Consider the following 20,103-nt stretch of genomic DNA (forward strand, 5'->3'; position numbering starts at 1 on the left):
CTGCCACATTACTGAATTGCTGTATGAGTTCTAGTAGTTTGAGGGTGGAGTCTTTTGGGTTTTCTATATAAAGTATCATGTCATCTTCGAAGAGAGAGTTCAACTTCTTTGCCAATCTGAGTACCTTTTATTTCTTTTTGTTGTCTGATTGCTGTTGCTAGGACTTCTGGCACTTTGCTGAATAGTGGTGAGAGCGGGCATCCTTGTCCTGTTCCTAATCTCAAAGGGAAGGATGTCAGCTTTTCCCCACTGAGAATGATACTCCCTATGGGTTTTTAATAGATTTTAGGGAGTTGAAGAATGTTCCCTCTATCCCTATACTTTGAAGAGTTTCAATCATGAACGGATGCTGTATCTTGTCAAATGCTTTTTCTGCATCAGTTGAGAGGACCATGTGGTTCTTTTCTCTTATTGATTTGCTCTATCACCTCAATTGCACTACTGGGTATTTACCCCAAAGATACAAATGTAGTGAAAAGGGCCATCTGTACCCCAATGTACATAGCAGCAATGGCCACAGTTGCCAAACTGTGTAAAGAGCCAAGATGCCCTTCAACAGACAAATGGATAAAGAAGATATGGTCCGGGGCGCCTGGGTGGCTCAGTGGGTTAAAGCCTCTGCCTGAGGGTCATGCGATCGAGCCCCGCATCGGGATCTCCGCTCAGCGGAAGGCCTGCTTCTCTTCCTCTCTCTCTCTCTCTGCCTACTTGTGATCTCTGTCTGTCAAATAAATAAATAAAATCTTTTAAAAAAATAAGATATGGTCCATATAGACAATGGAATATTACGCCTCCATCAGAAAGAATGAATACCCAACTTTTGTATCAACATGGATGGGACTGGAGGAGATTATACTGAGTGAAATAAGCCAAGCAGAGAGAGTCGATTATCATATGGTTTTACTTACTTGTGGAGCATAAGGAATAACATGAAGGACAACGGGAGCAGGAAAGGAAAAGTGAATTGGGGGAAATAGGAGGGGGAGACAAACCATGAGAAGACTATGGACTCTGAGAAACAAGCTGAGGGTTTTGGAGGGGAGCTGGGTGGGGAGATGAGTGAGCCTGGTGGTGGGTATTAAGGAGGGCACGTATTGCATGGAGCACTGGGTGTAGTGCATAAACAATGACTCTTGGAACAGTGAAAACAAAATTAAATTTAAAAAAATAATCTAGTATCTCAAAACATTTCACTAAGTTCTCAAGGCAATTTGAGAATTTTTTAAAAATACATACTCTAATATTCTCCCTTACTCACTTCCAATTCGCTAGGCAGTCATGTTCAGTATAATGGGAAAGTGAGATGTACTGTTCAGGTATGTAGTAACTAGCCTTAAATTCTTCCTGGAGTAAGTATTTTAGAAGTTTTAAAAACTAAAAATTATTCAAGTAAGTAGTTACTTGAACAAGTAGAACCTCACTTTATGTGATGTAGAGATTTCATGGCTGAGAGCTAATTAACTTCAGTGAGTTTGAAAGAAGAATAAATACTCATTACCTCAAAAGATCATTACATTAAAATAAAGTAAAAACACAAAACATAGGCATCGTAACTTAAGTCTGCTATATAGCTTAAACTTCAAATCTGAGTTTCAAGCTGCCTTACTTTTTCTTTTTTTTAAATTTTTTATTTCTTTTCAGCGTAACAGTATTCACTGTTTTTGCACCGCACCCAGTGCTCCATGCAATCCGTGCCCTCTCTAATACCCACCACCTGGCTCCCCCAACCTCCCACACCCCCGGCCCCTTCAAAACCCTCAGATTGTTTTTCAGAGTCCATAGTCTCTCATGGTTCACCTCCCCTTCCAATTTCCCTCAACAACCTTCTCCAAGCTCCCTTATCTTATAAAGACTTTTTTCTAGATCACTACCTAATGAGATTCTCTTTTTTTCTTTGTAATAACTTACTCAAGCTTTGAGATTGGAGTGATCTCTGAGGTAGATGAGCTGGAAATATTTTCAATGTTTTCACTGCCCACAACTACACTGGAAGAATCTTCATGTAGATCAATTGTAGGGAGTGTCTCAATCACAGATGGACTTAACTTATTTGACTCCATATTCTGTTTAAAAAAAAAAAAAAAGTTAAATTAAATGTTGAGATTAATAAATTATTCTCTTTAGCTATACAGGATTTTAAAAATGTATGCCTCAAAAGTGATGGTATCAAGAATGTAGTTTTATAAAAATCCTATCTTCCAACCTTACCCCTCAAGGGAAACATTTCATATTAAAATACAAGCTCGACATTTTTTATGGCATTTCACAAACTAGGACAAAGGAGCTTGCTTTTCTTCTTTCCTATTTTCTATAAGGACCATATATATTTCCCTCTTTAATGCTAGTAGCAACACAGAAATCATATTTAAATATACAAAACAGTACAACACATACTTATTGCCCAGAGCAGTTGAAAAGATAATGTGCATCAATAAACAACAACAAGGGCATGTACAAGTAACATTACAATGCACCAAATGATTCTCACTGATGCTTCTTCAGTCCTTGGATGCTCTGGGCCATTCACTCCTCCAAAACAAAACCTGACATCTACCGATTACAACTCATATTTGAAACGTCTATCAGAACATTCTCCCCCACAACCAACCCTAAATGGAATTAGCCATCCCTCTTCCTCTATGCCTCTGCTGTTCTCTGTACAGACTTAATACAGCATCTGTAACACCTCAATTGCTTTGTTTAGGTCTCCTTCTCTTTTCCAAGTAGACTATAAATGTCCTGCGTAAGAACTATGTTCTCTTGATGTTCATGTTCCCTAGCACACAGTAGACACTTAACGCTTATTAAGTGTGTATCAAGAGAGAGGTACTCAGGCTTGGTTCAAGGAAAAGAGAAACTAAAGACTATTATGGACTAGAAGACCTAGGACTTTTAAGAAAAAAAAAGACCCAGTTGGGAGCAGAAAGAAAACTAAAGTGAGAGTATGATTCATTTGGGAAATTATTTACACTGAAATGAAAAATTCACAGAGGAATGAAAATAGTTTGCATTTTATGGTGGAGGCCTTGAGAAAAGGAGTATTCTATTATTCAAATTTTATCATTTTAATATATATTCAATATTTAAAAAATTAATGAGACATTTTACTTTTTTTTTTTTAACTAAGTCTTCAAAATCCAGTATATATTTAATACTTACAGCGAGCCTCAATTTGGACTAAGTACATTTCCAGCGCTCAACAGCCAAATGTAGCTAGTGGCTACTATACTCAACAGCACAGACCTGTACGGCGCAGTAAGCACTTCAGAGTATTTGAGCAAGAGTATACCGGAACAAAAATCCTAGAGAATGGACAATGGCAGGATTGTCCTAGAACTAGAAGGGCCACCGAAAACACTTTCTTACTCTTATATACAAACACGTGACAAACATCTCCCAGGATCCAATAAAATGAAATTCACTATTTATACTCAGATAGCCCAATTAAGTCATAAAACAGCTCTGGCTGTATTTAAAACAAAGAATTCTTCCTCATTTTGAGCTGAAGTTTGTTTTTGTTAATATTTTGAGAGACTCAGTTTTTCCTTGGTTCTTCTTCCTCCAGCTCAAGCATCCCCAGTTCCCTCAGCTGCTCCTGATAGTCAGTGGGTTCCAGATGCTTCAGCATTCTGGTGAGCTTATATTCTGGTCTGGTTTTAACATCTTTCAAAAAATCTGATGTACAAAATGGAAAATAATATTCAGAATGTAGTAAGAAATATATAGAATATATTTTAACCTGTTATTAATTCATATTCCACACTGAGTGACTAAAGTTTGGTATCAGAATACTTTGTTTCACCTACGAATACTGTCTTTTGTTGTAAATTAGAAAAAATTTCCTGACATCGAAAAATCTGGAGAAAAAGATCTATTATAGTGAGCCAAAATGGAATCTAAGAAGATATAAGAACTTGCACCCAAACTCTGACTACAAAAAAAATGGTCACATTTATTACTAAATCTGTAATTTTGCATTTTCTCAAAACCAGTAGTCTCAGCAGGTGAACAGTATTAAAGACAACTGCACAACAGTTCAAAAAGAAAAAGTAACAATATACAATATGGTGACCAAACAGAAGTTTTCTATCTTGTGAAGCAGTTTTTAAAAGACTTCTCATTAAAAATCAAAGCAGCATAGCTTACCTGTACATCCACAATGTAGTCATCTTTTAATTTATGTTCTTCTGGAGGAATAGGTAAGTTCGAACCCACTTTTTCTGGTAATTCGGCATTGAGAGGTCCCTCTCTTTCATCCTATATTGCAACAAAGAAAAAAGGGTAACTGATAAAATTGTTTCACAAAATAGTCCTAAGCAGTATTATATACTTTATAACATATTCAACTGTTAATTACTTTTGTTTGTTTACATGCTTATTGTCCATCTTCCTGCATTCCCTTCCTTGCCACCACACTAAATGAGTTCAAGAGCCTTATCTGATTTCTTAATAAGCACTTAATAAGCACTTTAGTCCTACCATACAGCAATGTGTTAGGGACACAGTAGGATTTCAGGAAGTATCTAATAAATTAATGTACATATAGTTCTTTTACCATCTCTCTTTTGACACTGACTTTCAAGATTCCAGATACCTTCAAGTTTAAATATATCTTCTAGCATATGTTTCATAAAAGCAATATTCATATTCTTTATCTAAGCCTTTATAACATATAACAGATACCTAAATTTGTGCAGAAAGAATAGGTTTCCCCCAACCAAATGCTTTGCTTATATTCATTCTCACATTTAGTCTTCAAATTTCTCATCGGAGATTAGATCAAAGTTTTACAGACTGGGGGTAAAAGTATAAAAGTGTATTCTTTTTAAAGAGATATTCAGCAACAGTCTTCAAAATTTTAAATGCTCCATCCCAGAAATAAATCCTACATGACTCCAATATTTGAATAAGTATCATGCCAACAACTCCAAGTATGTAATTATAAACTTATGTTCACACACAAGCCCACATGCATACACACGGCTGGGAAACAATACAAAAGTCTGTCAATAAATATATAATTTATATGATAGAATAAAAATGTAGCCATCACAAGAATACAACAACATGAAAAGATGTTTACAGATGTCTATGAGATATTACTGGGACAGTGGGGAAGTCATTTGTAGAGTATTTATAATTTGACATTTTATGGAAAATAAAATACTAATTTGTGTGCCATATATATGGATAACTACAAAAAAACCAGTCTCAATGTTTTCACAAGAAACAATAAATTGTGGTTCCTCTGGGGAGGGGAACAGAATATAAATATGAATATTTTATAGTCAGAATAAATTACTTCTATGTAGTTGATCCTTGAACAGTGCAGGGGTTAGGGGTACCAAGCCCTAGGAGAGGCAAAAATCTCCATATAACTGGACTCCCCCAAAACGACTAATAGCCTATTGTTAACCGGAAGCTGTACCAATAATAAGCAGTCAGTTGACACATATTTTGTATGTTGTATATATTATTACACTGTATTCTTTTTTTTTAAGATTTTATTTATTTGACAGAGATCACAAGTAGGCAGAGAGAGAGGAGGAAGCAGGTTCCCCACTGAGCAGAGAGCCCGAGGGGGGTCTGGATCCCAGGACCCCAGGACCATGACCAAAGTCAAAGGCAGAGGCTTTAACCCACTGAGCCACCCAGGCACCCCTATTACACTGTATTTTTACATTAAACTCGAGAAGTGTTATGAAAATCGTAAGAGAAAATACATTTACAGTTTTGTACCATAAAAAACCTGCGTATTAATATACCCACACAGTTCAAACCCGTATCATTCAAGGGACAAGTGTATTTTAAAATACATATATTGGGGGCGCCTGGGTGGCTCGGTTGTTAAGCATCTGCCTTCAGCTCAGGTCATGATCCCAGGGTCGTGGGATCAAGCCCCGCATTGGGCTCCCTGCTCTGAGAAGAACCTGCTTCTCCCTCTCCCACTCCCCCTGCTTGTGTTCCCTCTCTCACTGTCTCCTTCTCTCTCCATCAAATAAACAAATAAAATCTTTAAAAAAAAATAAAATATATATATTGATGGGGGGCGCCAAATCGAGTCAACAGTCACCTTTTATTTTTTATTTATTTATTTTACCTTTTTTTTTTTTTTTTTAAAAAGAAGACTCCATGCCCAATGTGTAGCTTGAACTCATGACCCTGAGATCAAGAGTCGCATGCTCTACTGATTGAGTCAGCCAGACATTTAAAATGATAAAATAATACGTGAATTAAGGACTATCTGGTCTGGCTTTCTGGGCTCTGTCTATTCAGTCCACCCAATTACATTAAAAAACTACACAGCCACTGGCTGCAGAGTGTCCCTAGAATCCTCAGTTCTAACTTTTTACTTTTAAGACGGGAGTTTCTTTTGAAACTTTTTAACTATTTAGCGTATTAAAAAGTGAACCACTGGTTTTCAGTTCTCTGAATAGCTACTATTTTTCTTCCCACTCTAGGACTATGGATGTTATGACATTCCAAGAACAAGCATACAAGTGTATCAAGGACGCTTACTTCCAGATTACCTGAGTGATTCTTCAGATTATAGAAAGGAGATTACAAATCACCAAAACTATGTCATAGTACTTTTGAATTACTTTTATTCCAAACCTTTTGAGGAAATCTTAAAAAGCTGACACACAAATTACATTGTCAACTTTATTTAAGGTACCTTTTTCTGGAATTGTATATCTTCATTTTCTAGGGCACAATTGTCATCTTGAGAGTAATATGATGAAGCTGAAGAACTCTCCTTACAACATACACGCCAACTGGGAAGCCTGTAAAACATTCACCATCACCAAAAGAAAGGAAGAAGGAAAAATTGTTAAGCCAACACATTCCCTACTATGGGCTAGAATTTGAGGCAATAAATAAACAGATGGCTCCTACCTTAATGCCCTCAAGAACTTAACAATTTAATGAAGACAAATGTACTTTAAGACAAGTATTTTTATTTAATGCCCTAAAAAAAAAAATCCCACAAACTATGTTATCAGCATTCCAAGTAAGGCACTATGAATTTCATGAAGGCAAGACAACAAAGATTTCACAAAGACTATCTGGTAATTCCAAAGAAGGAAGTTTTCAAGGAGTTTAACCTCCTCAGAAAGCACCAGATGCCAATAATATTCAAAATTTTACTAATATTTAAGAACACAGAACTCTAAAGCTGCCTAAACTATTTCAAAGCATCAGAGTTAAGCTTCCAAATAATTCTGACATGGGGATCAAAGCAGTGATATCCAAAATTAAGAGAAGAGCGAACACAAATGAATATTACAGGTTAATCAGACACAAAAATTCTAAGACAATAAAAAAGAAAGTCTTTAGGAACGCACCAAAGAAATAATACACTACTGTTATGATCAAGTAGAGTTTAGCTCTGATATTCAAAAGTGGCTCAATATAATAAAATCTTTTTAGTCTGTCATACAATAATATCAAGGAAAATAAGGTTATTCCACAGTCACTGAAAGACATCTGATAAACTTACAAATCCATCAAGATTTCCTTAAAATAGGAATAAGCAGATGTTTACCATGGAAACATATATATACATAATACACAAGCCTAAAAGTCAGTACCAAACTTAGTGAAGTAATCTAAAAATAATCCTATTTAGATCTGAAACAAGATAAGAATGTCCATTATTGTTAGTATTACATAATATGATAAAAGGTTAAAAAAAAATGGAGGAGACAGAAAATTACCATTAACTGCAGATAATGACTTTACATAGGTGGAAAATTTAAAAGAACCACCTACTTTTAAAAGTCTTGGATATAAAAATTGTATTCCTAGGCGTAATATTAAGATTCAAATCAACTCTACTGAAACCTTCACCATCAGTTACAAGATGAAACAGAAGTCCCCGTTTGCAAAAGAAACAATAAAAACTAAAATATAAACTGAGCAAGAAATGCTCTATTAGGTAGAACTGTTTGAAATCACCAATATTTAACAATTCTTTAACATGGAAAAGTCAAATTACACAATTCAAGCTAATATATACAGAAGACTTGAAAACCACATAGTGAAGACATAAAGAATATTTTTAAGTAGGTAGGCTAAAATTTATATGAACATTAAGAAAAATAAAGAAGAGATTAATGTGAGGGAACTACATGTCTATGAAACCACAATAATTACAACAATATGGTTGTACTGAGATGAGAGAGGGAAGGGGAATCCCCAAGATGACTGGAAATAGGATGACAATCCTATGATGACAGCTATACGTAGAGAATAGAAAGCAACCAGTCTAACTTGGAGGTTATCAGAAATTCTAGTAGGACCTTCTTTCAAAGGATGACAGTGACAGCACATCTGTTAGGTCTTTGAAAATATTATTATTATTATTATTATTATTTTAGTTAACATATAACATATTACTTGTTTCAGGGGCATAGGTCTGTGAATCATCAGTCTTACACAATTCACAGCACTCACCATAGCACATACCCTTCTCAATGTCCATCACCCAGACACCCCATCCCTACCACCCTCCTCCTCCAGGAACCCTCAATTTGTTTCCTGAGATTAAGAGTCTGGTCTTTGAAAATATTAAGTACAAATTTATTTAACTGGCAGACAGCTCATAATTAAATTAAAAAATAAGCAAACTTATTAAGTCAAATATTAGTTCCAGGAGAAAAGTAGTACAGAAAAGGAAAAGTAGGGGCGCCTGGGTGGCTCAGTGGGTTAAAGCCTCTGCCTTTGGCTCAGGTCATGATCCCAGGCTCCTGGGATGGAGCCCCACATTGGGCTCTCTGCTCAGCAGGGAGCCTGCTTCCCCCTCTCTCTCTATGCCTGTCTCTGCCTACTTGTGATCTCTGTCTGTCAAATAAATAAAATCTTAAAAAAAAAAAAAAAAAGAAAAAGTAAAGAAAAGGATTAAGAAAATAAGGGGGTGTAACCACCAAAACGCTAATACCCACAGTTTTAGATACCTGAAACTTTGGTTGTCCGAAGTACCTACACACACACACAAATACACACACAGCTGAGAAACAATGTAAAAGTCTATTAATAGAGAAATACGTAACAAATAATGATGTATCAGTATGAAGTTTTGTAAAGCAATATGTTTTTGTGGTTCAAAATTCAAAAGATATTGAGTACTATTTAGTAGAAATGCTCTTGTATTTTTCTTGTGACTCTACCACCCAGTTTTCCTCTTTGGATCCATCAAGGTAGTGCTTTTTAAAAAAAAAAATTCTTTCAAAGAAAGTTATGTACACACACAAATACCTTTAGTACACATGTACATACATGGTAGCCTACTAAGTATGTGTAAATTATTACGTACCTTTATTTTTCTCCCCCTTTCTTTTTTTAGTTTTAATTTTATCAAAATAGTACATCCATATGAAAGTCATATAGCTCAAACATTAATGTATTTTGGTTTGAAAGAAACCACTTTCATCTCTTAGCTGATTAATTTTATATACTTTGTCTCTAAAATAATTGCTTTAATGTCAGTTTTATATAGTCTAGTGTAGACGATCGGATTCTCTTCACTATATGCTGGTAACATAATTCTGTCATAATTTGGGTTAGATCAGCATTCATTTTTTATATAATTATTGACTTCTATAAGTGCTATTCATAGCTGAGCCATGTAGTAAAACATGACTACTTTTTTTTTTTTTAAAGATACTTTCTAAACATTCTACCACAAGCATGTATTAGTTTTATCCTCAGGAACTATGTGTATCTGTGTATGTGTAAGTCCTAATATCCACAGTTAGCATGAAGACCAACATTAAATCTCATGATCCTTGTTTTTAATATCATATAATCAAATCCTATTACTCAAAGTTCTGAGATTTTTGGAAATGAGATTAGCATTAGCATCAGTGGACTCAGTAGACTGCCCTTCCCCATTTGGGTAGGCACCATCCAACCCTTTGAGGGCCTAAATAGAACAAAGGGCAAATGAAGGAAGAATTTGCCCTTTTTAAGTTTGTCTTCCTGCCTCATTGCTAAGACATCTCTTCTCTGACCCTTGAACTGGGATTTTTATCTCCAGCACCCCTGTTTATTAGCCCTTCAGACTCAACCTGAATTGTATCACTGGTTTTCCTTGGTCTCCAGCTTTCAGACTTCAGACCATGGAACCTCTCAGCTTCCATAATTGTGTGACCCAAAGCCTCATTTAAAAAACAAACAAACAAACAAATCACACACACACACACACACACACACACACACACACACAGAAGTTCTGTTTCTCTGCAGAACCCTAATACATCTGCTATTAGTATATAATACATTATCAGTATATAGTACGTTCTTCCCTATTCCTCTTTTTTTTTTTTAAGATTTTATTTATTTACTTGACAGACAGAGATCACAAGTAGGCAGAGAGACAGGAAGTGAGAGAGGGGGAAGAAGACTCCCCACCGAGCAGAGAACCCGATGTGGGGCTTGATCCCAGGACCCTGGGATCATGACCTGAGCCGAAGGCAGAGGCTTTAACCCACTAAGCCACCCAGAGGCCCCATTCCCTATTCCTCTTCTTAATTATAGCTTTATCAACACTATAATTAAATGCCTCTAACATATCAGTCTCTACTTAATACAGATGTTAGTAAAACTATAAGAGATAACCTTAAACTTTCTAACCTAAATCTAAAATAGATAAAAATTATCACCAATTCATAACTGTCAAGAAATTTTAAACTACCAAAGTATAAAATACCCTAAAAGCACTCTAACTCTGCTGAATAAGAAGGGATATCTATAATGGGAGTCCTTACTTTCAACACATCCCCCAGGTGAATCAGATATGGAACCCCCACTTTAAGAACAAGTGGATCACATCATATTGGCTGAAGGCACTTCTGTTGCATGATTAAATAGGTCTAATTCCATGCTATTAGAGAAACTTCCTAAAATTGCACTATGAAAGTTGCCAAGCCTGAAGAAATTAGTTTCTAGACTTAGGAAGTTCAGCACCAGAAATAACATCAAGATCAATGGCAATCTGTGAGCCTTTGACATTCCCCCACAATTCAAAATCATAATCATGATCCTTGTTTTTAATATCATAAAAACAGTGATTTAATATCATAAAAACAGAGTGATTCACTCTGTTACTTTCTATTTAAATTGATTCTGTGTATATCCTCACTTACATTTAAAAAGTAAATTTCTTTGAGAACCAATTCCTAACCACTTTAACCCCACCCCACAAAGCCAAAACTTGCAAATATAAGCTGGCATACTGTTTGCTAGCACATAACCAGAAGGAAATTCAATCATTTTTTTACTCCCCTCCCATCACTACTGTCACCTCACCACTACCACTCCCCCAACTCACCCCTGTACCACCAGGTCACACACATAAACTCAAAAAAGAGAATCTGGAAACTAAAAGGATATTTTCCCTTTTTGTCAGCTCCTCCCTACCAAGGTGGCATGGATTCACCATTCATAAAAAAAGGTCATCAACTTTTAGAGTAGATGTAATTAAAGGTCTTACAAAAAGCACATCTGGGGGCACCTGGGTGGCTCAGTGGGTTAAAGCCTCTGCCTTCGGCTCAGGTCATGATCTCAGGGTCCTGGGATCCAGCCCCTTATCCGGTTCTCTGCTCAGTGGGGAGCCTGTTTCCCCGCCCCCCGCCTGTCTCTCTGCCTACTTCTGATCTCTGTCAAATAAATAAATAAAATCTTAAAAAAAAAAAAAAAAAAAAGGACATCTGGGCACCATTTAGAATACGAACTTTACACACTTTAGTGAAACAAGAATATCATACAAGCTAGTACTGTGCTTACCAAAAATAATTACTAACATCTAGTCTGAAAGCCTTAGCAGTCACAAGCACCAGTAGTTACAAAGTGTGTGTGTTTTGTGTGTGTGTGTGCGTCTGCATGTTTTTTTTTTTTCAACAAAAAATGACCACCTGACATTTTGAGCAAGAAAAATGTTTGAAGGGTTAAAAACTGTAAATCTGTAACAAAATGAACCGAAGTAGAGTCTACATGCTGAAAAAGTATCTTCAAAAGCAGATCCTAAATTTTAAATTTTTCTTACCCAAATTTGGAAAAGGAATTTTTTTGGTAACTTTACCAACTTGTTATCTCATCAAGACGTTAGTGCTGTGAATGTTCTGCCAATCAAATTGTGATTTCATTTTAAATGTAGCTGATGTTCTAATCTAAATGATACAACAAATCAAAGTATTCAGAAAACCTAGCAGAGGACCATGGCGATTAGCCAAGAAATTATCAAGGGATTTCTTCTTCCAAACTTTTAAAAAACCATTTTCAACTAAAAAGACACCCATGAATATGTTCATATATATATATACTGCATATGTAAAATATTCTTATAGAAAACAAAATAGTTTTCTGGGAAGAAATTTTGAGGGTAAGAGTGGGAGGGGTAAAAATACCATCAATCTAGCTTTCTGTTCTCTAGCTTTAGGTTTTCCTGAATAGAGACCCTTCCCCCTCAACACACACACACACACACACACACACACACACACACACACACACGACCATCCAAACAGCTTCTCAATGACTGTCTAAGAAATATGACAAATCAGTTTTATTTATACAAGGATCTGTACATAAAAAATTTTGCGAACAGGGGTCCCTGTTATATCAGCACTATTCTACAAAATTTTAAACAGTAAGAGAAACTTGCATCAACATTAAATCAACAAATTTCATGAAAAAATAAAAATGAGGTCAAATTTCAGCTGATATATAGTAAGAATGATCTAATTTTAAAAAATTTATCTAGGAGCTGAAATTGCCACATAACTTCCTCAAGACCTTTGAACATCAACAAATTCAAAAGCTCTGGCCTTTAGCAGTAATTATTAGGGTCTGTTGAGGGGTAAAAAGTAATAAAAATAAAACTTAAGTTGGGATAACACTACAAGAATATGCTTAGTGCCTAGTGTGTGCACGGCTATCTTTCATTGTTTGTTTGTTTTTTCATTAAAGTATTTTCTGATAAAGTGATTTAAAAAGTTATAACCTTTACAGGTAGACAGCTCAATCCATCTCCACTACACCAGCTATGTTATGGTGCAAAATTATAATCACTACTATAATTTACAGGCAAGACGTTTCAAGGCATGATCAGTGATGCTGAGTTTGATACTCAATATAACTCTTAATAGAGGAAAAAAGATAAAACCTCATAAAAAGGACATAATAGTGGAACTCTTTCCATTCCTTCAGGAGGTCAAAATAATAGAGGTATTTGGCAAGGATTTGCAGAAGTACATCGTATTACAAGATAATTCAACCGTGACAATTTGTTAGTTGGCCTAGCACGATGGTTAAAAGAATGCGGACTATAGCTGCATAGCCTGTAGGATCTTGGGCAAGTTCACTGAACAAACATTTATTTTTGCACCTATTTTCTCATAAATATTTTCTCTGCACCTATTTTCTCATAATGGAAATATCTATTTCCTAGGACTGTTATGAGAATTCAGTAAGATAGCTTAAAGCACTTGTAACGGGGACAGCACAGAGTAAACACAATATTATGCACTATGCTTACTAAAACAAAAAAAATTCAGATTCTAGGAGAAGGAATAAAAATAGATATTTTGCCTGAGAACATGGTTCAGTGAGAATAAGATACATAACGTTAATTTTTACTTTTGAACTAGCACAACGTTCATTCATCTTCTTCCCCACAGCTGATCCCATATAAAAGTATTACAGACCGTCTCTGACACTTAAATTTTATCCTATCCTGTAACTTCTACAACCTTGAACAAATAGTTACATAAAAACAAAACAAAACAAAAAAACCATTGAGGAGTTCCTTCTACTTGCAAGTGATTTCTAGGTTAAGTTTGCTTGATTATGTTGTTAAATGTTGGGTTCCGACCTTGACATGAACAGAATTTAAATTAGTGGGTAGTTAGGTTGGCATCCTGCACATGGAAATAACTCCACACAACTGCCTTAAAAAATGAGTTCACTCTTAACTTTTACTGAAGTATTTGTAAGTACAATTATAGGACGTCTTAGTTTAATATTATTCCACCACCTGATCCTCCCCCCGACAAAAACTGCTAGGCAGTTTTCATATATGACATAAAAAGCATGGCCCATGTTCTGTTACCAATGTTAATTTCTTCGTTTTGACAAATATACCACAGTTATGTGAGATGTTAGCATTCAAGGAGACTTGGTGAAGGGTATATGGTTAACTCGTTGTACTACCTTTGCATATTGTCAAAATCAATCCAAAACACAAGTTTCTTTTTAAAATAAGCATAATCCATTAAAGAAAATTTTGAGAAACTGAACTTCAAAATTAAAAACTTCTGTTCCACAAAATACACTTATTAAAATGAGAAGGCAAGTTACAGACCAGGAGGAAATATGTGCAAAGCATATATTTGGTAAAGGATTTGTAACCAGTGTAAAGAACTCTCAAAACTCAATAAACAAACAATCCAATTTTCGGGTTGCCTGGGTGGCTCAGTCAGTTAAGCAACTCCCTTCGACTCAGGTCATGATCCAGGGGTCCCAGGATCGAGTCCTACATCAGGCTTTTTGCTCGGTGGGGAGCCTGCTTCTCCCTCTGACTGCATCTCCCCAGTTTGTGTGAGTGTGCATTCGAGTGCTCTCTGGCAAATAAATACAATCTACCCCCCCCAAAAGAACAACCTAATTTTTAAAAAAACAGGCAAAAGATTTTCACCATCGTATCACCAAAGAAAATATGGGGAAAGCAAATAAAAGTGAAAGATGCTCAATATCCTCAGTCATGGAGAAATGCAAATCGAAACCATAATGAGAAACCACTACGTACCTATTAAATGGCTAAAATTTTAAAGACTGGCCACAGTAAGTGTTGCAAAGGATGTGGAAGGACTGAAACTTTCATATACTGCTCATGGGAATACAAAATGGTACAATCACTTTGGAAAACAATTTGGCATTGCTTTCAAAGCCAAACATACACTTATATATAATCCAGCCATTCCACCCTTAAGTATTCACTCAAGAGAAAGGAAAACACAAAAGGACACAGCAGCTCTATTTGTAATAGTAAAAAAATGGGGGCGCCTGGGTGGCTCAGTCGTTGGGCGTCTGCCTTCGGCTCGGGTCATGACCCCAGGATCCTGGGATCGAGTCCCGCATCAGGCTCCCTGTTCAGCGAGAAGCCTGCTTCTCCCTCTCCCACTCTCCTGGCTTGTGTTCCCTCTCTCACTGTCCCTCTCTGTCAAATAAATAAATAAATAAAATGGAAAAAACTCTCAAATGTCCATGAACAGGTACATAGATAAACAATCTGCACTACAGACATGCAATGTAATACTATTCAGCAACAAACAGGAATGAATTTGGCACACACAACACCCTCAAAATAATTCTTCTGTGCAAGAAGCCAGACCAAAAAAAAAAAAAAGAAAGAAAAAAATGTAGTTTATGATTCTGTTTACAAAATACAAAAAATGCAAACTAAACTATAGCTACAGAATATAAATCAGTGGTTACCTGGAGGAGGAAGCCAGGAGGAAGGGATTACAAAAGGGCATGAGAAAATCCCTGAGGGTAAAGGGGATGTGTTTACTAATTGCTTGTGATAGCTTCATGGATGTATACATACACCAAGATGTATCAAACTGTACAATTTATGTAGTTTTTTGCATGCCAATTGTGCCCCTGATAAAGCTGTTTTAAGAAGTGGGGCAGAGAGAAATAAGACTGATGAAAGGCTAATCATTATTGCAGCGAGGCAACAGGTGCATGCTTATCACACTCTTCCTTCTAGTTTTCGGCATGTCTTTAAATTCCCGTAAGAAAATTTTAGAATTCTGTCCATTCTTAAAATAGAAAGAAAACAATAATTCAATGTCGTATTTACTTTGTACATATACTATTGTAATACCTGCCTGGGTATAGTTGCCAGAATAGAATTCTTTAAAACAGACAAAAAGTATATGGATAAATTTTTTTTATTTTTTTATTTTTTCAGTGTTCCAAGATTCATTGTTTAAGCACCACACCCAGTGCTCCTTAAACTGTATAGAGCTTAAAAGCTATAGAAATAGTAGCAACTGTTGAGTACTCCATTTTAATTTCATGTGTATCATTAATGTTTAACCTTTGTTTACCCTCCCTAGAATAGGCTTACCATGTATTAATAGACTATTTGTTATTTGCCTATAATTTCTACAAAAGCTCTTTTAGATATGGTCTTGATGGTTACCAGATTTTTTAAAAAAGTACCATAATGTGGAAGGAACGAATGTTTGCATCCAGATGACACTACATAGTTTTTTCTTGAAGGAAGATTTTCAACTTGAATGTATAGTGATGGAGGTTTTTCTTGCAGTGGGAACCTACAGTCTAATACTATTAGGCACCGTGATGTTTTAAAGGGTATGTTACAACTATGTATTTCAAAGAACAGTGGTTAAGATTTAAATGTTAAGTAAAAGGTGTATCAATTACCGCTTACTGAAGCGAACAGAAGGATTCAGGAAGTTTTCTTCTAGAGGAAACAGCAACTGAATTAAGCCTTGAAGTGACAAAAAAAGATTTCACTAAAACAGTATTCTTTAATGTCCAAGTGATTGAGGAAACACCATTTTTTAATACCAAAGGCTTAGAATGAGTGTTTTACAACTGCTAGCTCAGAAATACTGACCTGGCTACCTCAAACAATTACTATTTATAATCTTATCAAAGAAATTTAGCAAAATAATGCAATAATAAATTCCAAGATTAATGTACAATAAAGAATATGTTAATATGCAAATGTGCCAAGCTTAATAACTGCAGGGAGAGGGCAAAACCAGAGTCTGTCAAACTTTCAAATGAGTTAATGCTGTTTCCCTCTCATTATACTAAAGAAACTATATAAGCACTTAAGACTATCAATACTTTCCAGATACTATGTTAGATACAGAGGCCTGTTAGAAAATGTTAGGCGTAATTTTCAATTCATTAAAAATCTGAGTAAAGATACATTGAGAAAACATGAAAAAAGTAGCAATTTTAATTAAGTAGATAAAAATTAAATTGATAAGCATTATGTCACCAAGAGATTTATTTTAGTAAAAAGATATTATAAATATATATCCACCCAACAGTATCACTTCAAGATATATAAAACAATGAAAGCTACATGTGAATTTTTTTTTTTAAGATTTTATTTATTTATTTGTCAGGGACAGAGGGAGAGAGAACGAGTGAGCACAGGCAGACAGAGAGGCAGGCAGAGGCGGAGGGAGAAGCAGGTTCCCTGCTGAGCAAGGAGCCGGATGCGGAACTCGATCCCAGGACATTGGGATCACCACCTGAGCCGAAGGCAGCCGCTTAACCAACTGAGCCACCCAGGCGTCCCTACATGTGAAATTTTTGAAGTAACAAAAAGCCAACAACATTCTAAGACTGGAAACAAAAATTATGCAGCAGAATAGTACTGCCATTAAAGAGGAAACAATAAGGAACATCATGAAATATTATAGTGGAGGACTAGCGGTCAAAATTGGTGGGATGCAGATAAGACAATAGCAGGAAAACTATGCTTCTATACACATGGGAAGACAACCTCTCCCCCCAAAAAAGCTGGATCTTTCAACTCAAAGAGTAAACAGTGTAAATTTTTAAAAGGGGGGGGGGCTATAAAGACAGAAATCGCTGAAATAAAGAACAAAAAAGGCAAAGATTGAGAAAACCAAAATGTGATTCTTTGAAGAAAATGTTAGAAAGATAAACCTCTGGCAAACTCAATCAAGAAGAGTTGGTGATATGTGGTGATGTGAATTAATAAAATATGGTATAAAAACATGAAACAACCACAGATAAAACAGATTTTTAAAATTATAAAATATTACAAACTACAAATACCAATATATTTGAAAAATCAGAAGAAATGGATTTCTCTAGAAAAACAGCAAAACTGGCAAAAAGTATAAAACTAATGAAAATTAAAGAAATTTGAGTCGATTTCCCTCATATAGAGGATGGAAAAGTCCAAGCCAGGTTGTTTTGGGGGTTTTTTTTCTACTTTTTATTTGGGAATAATTTCAAAGTTTCATAAGAATTGCCAGCATAGTACAAAGAACATACACAAACCGTATCAACCTGTTAACATTTTACCTCATTTCTTCCATCACTTGTCATTTGCTCACAGCACACTCTCACATCTTCCTTCTCACTCTTTATCCTGATCTACATAATTGATCTCTAACTACCTTAGTATGTATTTCCACAGAATAAGGATATTTGCTTACATAACCACAGAGCAGTTATAACTTCAGTTACACTGACATAATACTTTAATCTATCACCCATATTGCGATTTTGTCAGTTAATCCCATCATATCCTTAAGAGCATTCCTTCCACTACTCCCAAGTTCAGAACGGAGTCCAGAATCATCTCCTGCATTTATCATGCATCTTCAGCCTCCTTTAACCTGGAATAGATTTTGGCCTTTACCTTACATGGCACTGCTATTTTTGAGGAACACAGTCCTTTAATTTTTAAATAATATGGTTCTTATTTGAGGTTTGTCTGATGTTTCTTCATGACCAGATTCAGTTTATATATTCCTGGCCAGAATCCTTCATAAGTGATGTTGTGTCTTCCTCAGTGTATTATATCCAGAAGCATACGATACCCATCTGTTTCAGCACTTGCAATTCCACTTTTAGGTAATTCTTAGGAGAAATGAAAACAATGTCCACAAAAAGGCTTGCAGGAAAATGGCCCCTTTTATTTCTAATAGCCAAAAACTAGAAGCAGCCTAGACGTCCAACAGCAGTAAAATAAAGAAACTATAGTATATTCACAGAATGTACTAACTACTCCGAATAAAAATAAATGAATTACTAACTAATGAAACAACATGTATAAATCTTGGAAACATTACACAGAATAAAAGAAGCTAGACACAAGAACATACTGTGTAACTCCATTAGATGCAGCTCCAGAATTAGCAAAACTAATCCACAGTGATAGAAATCGAATCACAGGTTGCTTCAGGGGATTCACTAGAAAAGGACATGAGGAAATTCTGGGGTAATACAAATGTTCTATACCTTGATAGGGGAGGGAGGGTAGATTACACAAATACATGTATTTGTCAAAATTGATCCAACTACATACAGAGCTAATACATGTGCATTTCACTGTATGTAAATTATCTCAACTTAAAAATTTAAGAAACAGAAAAGTTTATATTTTTTCTCTCAGCAATAACCAAAAAGAAAATAAGCTACAGCAATAACAAAAATTATAAAACAAATTAGAAATTAACCTAAGAAAAATAATAGACAATGATTTACAGATAAACAATTTTAGCTCTGGTAATGATCATACAATAAAGAAATAAACACACAAAAATCTAGTATGTTCATAGATGGAATGCTGGTGACAGCAATGTAAAAATAGCAATTCATCACTCAAATATAACTCTTATCAAAATACCTGAAGGATCCTATTGTTCTAATATGATATAGAAAAAAAGTGGTCCAAGAATAACTAAATTAACAACCACCACCAAAAAAAGCAAAGGCATGTGGTTCACCTTGCCAGATAAATTTATTACAAAAGCACTTTAATTAGGCTACAGTACCGGCAAAGCAACAGGCAAGCAAATGGAACAGAATATACCCAAATGCATTTATTAACATATAGTCTCTCTTCAGAAGCAGCCACACACAAACTGTTCAAGGAATAAATGATACTATGAGTCCTTCCTAATAAGGGCATCTGCCACATCGTTAACTTACAATTCATTTTAATGATGACTAAAGCAATTAAAAGTAAAAGTGTTAAATGAAAAGAAGTAGAAAGAACGAGATTAGTAGTGTTAGACAACTTATGTAAACTTTTATAACATATAAGCAAAACAAGATTATCTGGGAAGAAAACACATCAAATAAACACATGAAGGCTGACTGGACAGGCTCTGATATACTCTGTGTAACTGCCTAAAATGGGGAAAGAGAAGTGAAACTAAAGATAGAAGATAAAAGAGTCATCATGTAAAATGGAGAGAAAAAGGGGACCCATGCAAAACTCTGCATCAAGTACGAGCAATGCCATCCTCAGCACCTGATGTCTTGGGGGGAAAATGTTATGTTTTTATT

General features: G+C 35.5%; 1 protein-coding gene across 5 annotated transcripts in view; it reads right to left on the reverse strand.

Annotated features, from left to right (window-relative positions):
* The window catches only part of SUCO (SUN domain containing ossification factor), a 94,339-nt gene that overhangs the window by 59,375 nt on the left and 14,861 nt on the right, over window positions 1-20,103 (reverse strand). For 4 of the 5 annotated variants that reach the window (XR_004383298.1, XM_032862974.1, XM_032862975.1 and 1 more), the window contains exons 2-4: window positions 6,677-6,785; window positions 4,147-4,257; window positions 1,909-2,063 (exon numbers count right to left, since the gene is read on the reverse strand). Coding sequence is in view for 4 of the 5 variants with exons in the window: in XM_032862974.1 (XP_032718865.1) it covers window positions 1,909-2,063; window positions 4,147-4,257; window positions 6,677-6,785 (375 nt within the window). In the remaining variant the exon portion in view is untranslated. The remainder of the gene's footprint in view (window positions 1-1,908; window positions 2,064-4,146; window positions 4,258-6,676; window positions 6,786-20,103) is intronic. The other variant, XM_032862976.1, reaches the window with a different exon arrangement.

The sequence above is a fragment of the Lontra canadensis genome, unplaced genomic scaffold (genome assembly GCF_010015895.1).
Source record: "Lontra canadensis isolate GAN:19392208 unplaced genomic scaffold, GSC_riverotter_1.0 scaffold24, whole genome shotgun sequence".
Lineage (NCBI taxonomy): Eukaryota > Metazoa > Chordata > Mammalia > Carnivora > Mustelidae > Lontra > Lontra canadensis.